General features: G+C 35.2%; 1 protein-coding gene across 1 annotated transcript in view; it reads left to right on the top strand.

Annotated features, from left to right (window-relative positions):
• LOC106461132 overlaps positions 1–6,740 on the top strand; it is an 82,369-nt gene that overhangs the window by 30,549 nt on the left and 45,080 nt on the right. Inside the window, exon 3 of the mRNA XM_022388003.1 lies at positions 4,259–4,359. Coding sequence (XP_022243711.1) covers positions 4,259–4,359 — 101 coding nt within the window. The remainder of the gene's footprint in view (positions 1–4,258; positions 4,360–6,740) is intronic.

Raw genomic sequence — 6,740 nt, 5'->3', positions numbered from 1 at the left:
CGTGATCTCGATGAGGCAACAATATTTTGTATTTATGGCAAACCTATTAAGGCTATTTGTCGCTGTCCCTAACTTTGAACTACTGACCAGAGGAAAGGTAGACTGTCAGAATCACCCCGCCACCACCACTGCACCCTAAGGGATTGTCTCTGTCATTCTTATAAGGAATATTTTTTTGGTTTCGCACTGGTTCGAATCCGGCTCGACAGCTCGGAAATCTATAGTTCAAAAGGAAATACCGATAAAGCCCCCCCCCAGTGGCATAGCGGTATGTCTGCGGACTTACAACGCTAGAATCCGGGTTTCGATACCCGTGGTGGGCAGATCACAGATAGCCCACTGTATAGCTTTGTGCTTAATTACAAACAATACCGATAAAATAGAAACAGATATAATAGTTTCGATAATAATGGGAACAGTGATGATGCAAACTTGTTTTTACCCAAAGGAAAAAAAGTACAATATAATTGTACATTTAAGATTTTTATGTACATTTCTTAAACTTTGAATTATTATTGGGGTAATTTTTACCAGTGTCCTTATCATCCGTGTTAATTTTAATGGTCTGTTTTTACACATTTACATTATTACCAGAAACCATCACTGACATTGATTTTTTTTCACACTACTTTTTTTCTTGTTGCACCAATTTTTTGCGATGCTGTTGGTTTTGATTCCTTTCTTTTTATAAATCACCCATTACGCTAATTTCGTGCTATATTTGTGAAATGCTTGCTTACTTTGATATCTTGCATGGTCCTTAGATTTGTACTAATGTTTTACTTTCTAGTTAGGCCTATTTTTTTCAATAAATTGGCCGTTACAACAAATGTGTATGTTTTGTTATTTAAAAGTACATCAGGTTTTGCTAACAATACAAACACACGAAACGTACAACATTACTGTAAAGAAAGTACCAGTAAAATACGACGTTATTATTACCATTGTTTTTGTAATATTGTCTGGAGAGTAATGGCTGGTTTTTTTCTAACTTTATTGCCAAAATGTCTAAGTCTCTCCAGTATGCACCAAAAATTCTGAAAAAAAAATATATATCCATTAAGTTTTATCATACAAAGTTTCACTGTTTATATAAACTAGTTTTAACTTATTGTGTGTTTGTACAACTTATCATGTCCCCCAGTGTCACAGTGGTATGTCTGTGGACTTGCAACGCTAGAATCCGGGTTTTGATACCCGTGGTGGGCAGAGCACAGATAACCCATTGTGTAGCTTTGTGCTTAATTACAAACAAACAACTTATCATAAAGCAATAGTTTTTGCCGATTTTATTTGTTTAATAAATTGACTTATTTTATTTCTGGATTAATTGAAAAAAAAAAACGCGGTCATTTCTTTAGGGGATTCTTAACAGGACTGACATAGCCTAGGGATAAGGGCGTTCGACTCGCAATGGGGACGGCTAGTGCAGATAGCCCTCGAGTAGCGTTGCGCGAAATTCCAAAACCAAATAAACAAATAAGCATCCTTAACCGGAGAAAGAGGGCTAAATAGAATCTCAACCTCCCAGATCGCCCACAACATGACCGGAACACCGATACAGACAGACACATCCTTAGTTTGCTACTCCCGTTCTCGTCGTATGGTACTTGTTACAGCCAAAGGGCATCTGGTAACAACGGGCATGTAACAATGATTCCGATAATAAAATTGGATAATAAAATGCAAAGTATGAAAAAAAATGTAGAAATCGTAAACATATAGCTTTTCCGTTTATTTGTCTTTGAAATGGTGTTGGTGGGGGTGGAATAGTAAAATATTATATCATTGTCGGACCATTTCCACTGGATTTTTGAACATCACCAGAAATAACATTTATTAAAGCTTTCTCACACTTCTTCAGCTGTAGTTAAAACATTATCAATGGAAAATTGACACACAGTTATTTTATTACAAATATAATATTACTCATACGGTGACGTATAAGACACAGGTGTGATCACAAACATTTAAAAAAAAAGTAAACCTGGTAAGTATGTTTAAAAAAACGAACAAAATATTTAACAAAACCATCCGCTAATATTTTAGTTGGACTTTTGCAAAAACCAGTCATGCGAATCAGAACATTACTCATCTCCTGTCCCCCCCCCCAGTGGCACAGCGGTATGTCTGCGAACTTACAACGCTAGAATCCGGGTTTCGATACCCGTGGGGGGCAGAGCACAGATAGCTCATTGTGTTGCTTTGTGCTTAATTACAAACAAACAAACAATCATTTGCTGTAATGTTCACTTTGCTTGGGATGTTATGGTAACGTTGGTTAATCTATTACTTAAAATATCACGTCTTTGATGGTTGATCATTGTACAATACTTTTGTCAGGACTTTGACTGTTGACTGCTATACGGTACTTTATTAAAACCTTTATGGTTTACCATTAAACATTACTTTTGTCACGACTTTTATTGTTGACCATTATACAGTACTTTTATTAAAACCTTGATTGTTGACCATTGAATATTACTTTTGTCAGGACCTTGATTGTTGACCATTGAACATTAATTTTGTCAGGACCTTGATTGTTGACCACTACACAGTACTTTGATTAAAACCTTTATTTTTGACCATAGAACATTACTTTTGTCAAGATCTCGATGGTTGACCATTTTCAAAAGGTAAATCAATTAGTTCTAGGTTGTCACTTTAATTTTTTATTAAATCAAGAGAAAAAACAATTATGTTTATCACAAGAGTTATAAACTCACTTAATGCGAATATTTAATATTATTTGTTCTGTTCAAAGTAAAATATAATTATATTAGTTTAATATAGTAGGTTTTGGCTCGGCATGGCTACATGGTTAGGGCACTCGACTCGCAATCTGCGGGTCGCGGGTTCGAATCTCCGTCACACCAAACATGCTCGCCCTTTCAGCCGTGGGGGGCGTTATAATGTGACGGTCAATCCCACTATTCGTTGGTAAAAGAGTAGCTCAAGAGTTGGCGGTGGGTGGTGATGACTGGCTGCTTTCCCTCTAGTCTTACACTGCTAAATTAGGGATGGCAGGCGCAGATAGTCCTCGTGTAGCTTTGGGCAAAATTCAAAACAAACAAACCATAGTAGGTTTTTGACGTGAATGATACAATACCATCGTGTTTCACAAGGAATTATCACGATGGCCTCATACTAATATAATGATATGTTTGCATCCTTACTATACTGATGGACTAGGCATGGCTGGCATGCTGTACTTTGAATCTGAATGTTCATGGCTTGCTGACCGTTGCCAAAAAAATGTACTCCGTACTCCGGGAAGGTAGGTGTGCTATAAGAGTGACGTTCAATTCCCACTGATCGGTCAGTCAAAAGTAGCCCAAAAGTTGGCAATGGATGCTGTTGATTAGCTTCCTTTCTTCTTGTCTACCAGTTAAGAACAGCTTTGCGCAGATAGCCCTTGTGAAATTTTGAACGAAATTTTGAAACAAACAATTATATTGGGAATATAATATGAATTGACGAATAAACTTTGATATTAGGCTATCCGAGGGATTCAAGTTTGGGGAAAAATCAATCATAAATTTTCAATATCAATTAAAAAACAAAACAATAAATTTAATGAATCAAAAAGATTGTCATTATTACCAATAAAAACGTGAACTTTAACTTTTCAGCGTATGAGATTATTTAAGGTTCAATGAACTCTTCATTGACAGAGTAGTACCGGGAGTTTTATAATAACATTCGTCACGAACGGGTAATGTCTACATGGACAATACGTTACCATGTGAACACGGCTTCTGACTTATTGTCGTACGAGCGTGCCACAAATGACTTCTTGTAGCTGGTGGTAATTCATGCCCGAATTGTAAACCAAATCTCTTAAATCATCAGTAGGAAAAACGTAATTCTCTGTGGCTAAATCAATTTTTCCTGACGAGTTACAATATCGCAGTCTTTGTTGTGCTTATGCTATTGTACTGATGCAAGTGGCGCTAATGTAATAATGCTGGTGTATTTTTAATGTCTCTCGTTCTACTACTGAGGAAGAAATGCCACTAAGAGGACATCGTTGTTCTGGTCAAACTGGTTTATTTTGTTTAGAATTTTCGCGAAAGCTACATATAAGGCTATTTGTTTATACCGTCCTTAATTTTGAATTGATGAAGTAGAAGAAAGGCAGCTAGTCAGCAGCACCCACCGCAAATTAAAAAAAATCGTTCATTATTCCTTTAATTTTATTTGATCTCAGTGTTTTAAAATAGAATACATATTGTTATTTTTACATTTTAATGACTAGGGAGGATTTAAGTTGGAATTACTGGACCAGAATGAGCGCCCTCTAAAAGATTTAACTCCGACAACCGAAGAAACCAATTATATTGGTTCAGAAGATTCAACGTGAGTACATAATACTGTTGTGAAAGACTGTTTTATAAGTATGTTGTTACATTTGAATTAGTATATAACTTACTTTAACAGAAGATTAATAAAATACTCCATGCAACTGTTTTTGTTTTTGTTTTAGTGTTATTTTCGTGGTTTTTTAAGAATTCTAGACAAACTTATTGTTGACCGGGACTGAAGTTCTAAATTAAAAACTAAAATCATGAATTAATTTGGAGTACTAAAAATATGTTTTCGCTTAAAGTTAATTTCATGTAGTTTACTTACATAGGTATATACCTTAAAATATAACTAACTTAACATAAATAAATTATGATGTAATATTTTGTGACTCTCGGTCTTCATTTAGCTATATTCTAAAAACGGGGGATAGATCGACATTCCGAAAGATTATTATTATGAAAATTTTTACATAACTTTCCCAAAGATCATAAAGCTTTAATTACAGATAACTAAAACACAGGATTCTGGAATGATTACATATGTATATACCTCAAAATGTTATCGTCTTGTGTCCATAACATTGTTGTGACGGATTTACTATTATATATATGTTTTAATATCGATATTTGTTTAAGTTGAATTTATATTTATAAATGTGCATAACTTATACTGTTAAATATGTATTACGAAACTCCTGCTTATTCTCTAAAGTTGTAGAAAATTCTCGAGTATAAGAATCAACAATTTACGTGTGTACATAAACGCTACTGTAGCGTTTGTATTGTTACGTAATCTGAAATTTCGAGAAACTCTCCACACACCTATAAATATAACCAACGCGACGCGCCTAAAAACAGTATTTATTATTGGTTTGCTATAGTTGGTGTGCTATAAATTTCGGAGGCTATAACTGTGATTGTTATAACATTACAAACCATTTAACTTCAGTGAATTCACATCCGACATTATTACTTTTACGAATACATTACCTAACGTCATCGGTAGAAAAAATTCGGCGTGTGATCAGTGATGACCACACAGCTAGCTAGCTCCCTATCAAATGAATTATACCTATATCAACTCGTAATTAACTTACTCATCGTGAATCATCGAAGACATCAAAGAAGTTCCAGTCCAGAAAGAAAACTCGATATTATTTGTAAGTTTGTAAAACTTTTGTATATAAATCATTGTTTGTAATAACCGTTGTTGTAAATTGTATTATTGTTTGTACACAGCGTGGTCACAAGTAAATAGACACCACCTTTTCAGAAAAAAATGAACATTTTCAGTCGTATTCACATGAATTGATATATTTATAATTTTATTAATATCTAGTAGATCTTCCTTTCGCTTCGTGGAGTTCGTGAGAATCATCTCGTCAATTTTAGATTGTGGAATTTTCGCCCACTCTTGCTTCAAAACTTGGAGTATATCGCTCTTCGAAGTTGGTTTTTTTTTGGTTGTTTCTTGATTTGCCGGTCGAGTATGGCCCAGAGGTTTTTGATGGGGTTCATGTTAGGAGATTGGCTCGGCCAGGGCAACTTCTGGATACCATTTTCTTCCTGCCACTTTTGGATGTTTCTAACAGTGATCCATCTTCCTGGAACAAAGTTGTGTTCTTGTCCACGAAACCCGGGGAATAAAGTGGCAAGAGTCCTTCCTCCAATATTTCGACGAATTTCTCAAAATTTATGTTGCCAACACACTCCACTAAGCTCGATCTCCCACCAATCCAAACAGCTCCCCAAACCATCACGCTGAAACCATCATGCTTCACAGTTGGCTGTAATTTGTTGAGCCAAAACATTTATTGTATTCTGTGACTCTGGTTTTTAATTTTCTTCCCGTTTCTCCGATGTAGAATTCTGAGCAGTTATTGTATGTTATTTTGGTAATGCGTGATTCTAAATAATTTTTGTTTAGTAACGATTTTAATTTAGGGCCGGGAATTTGACGTTGACAGGAATATTGTGTTTAATGGCTAGTTTTGTCCAAATGTGGATAATTCTTGAGCTGGTTTCAGGGACAAAAGGTAAACTGCAGTGTAATGTTCTGTTGTTGGGTTTGTTAGTATAAATTTTGTTCGTGAGCTGAGTTTTGTTGTGGGGAATGTCGGAGAGTTTTTCAGCAATAGCTGGAGGAAATTTATTGGTGTGAATTAAGGAATGCTTTATGTGGTTGATTTCTTCATTTATGTAGTCCGTTAAACAGAGTCTTGTGGCTATGTTTATGAGATTTTTGAGTGTATTGATTTTTTGTGTGGTGTCATGAGCGGAATTCCATGGGATGTAGAGGCCGGTGTGTGTGTTCGTACGATGAATTTTGGTTTTGAACTGTGTGTTTGATCTAATGATGTTGAAGTTAAGAAAATATAACTGTTTATTGTTTTCGTGTTCTATGGAATTTATGTGTTCAAAGAAAGTTAGTAT

Source organism: Limulus polyphemus, unplaced genomic scaffold (assembly GCF_000517525.1).
Source record: "Limulus polyphemus unplaced genomic scaffold, Limulus_polyphemus-2.1.2 Scaffold903, whole genome shotgun sequence".
NCBI classification, from domain to species: Eukaryota; Metazoa; Arthropoda; class Merostomata; order Xiphosura; family Limulidae; genus Limulus; species Limulus polyphemus.
The sequence above is the reverse complement of the archived record's forward strand: the minus strand, read 5'-3'. Positions and strand labels throughout refer to the sequence as shown.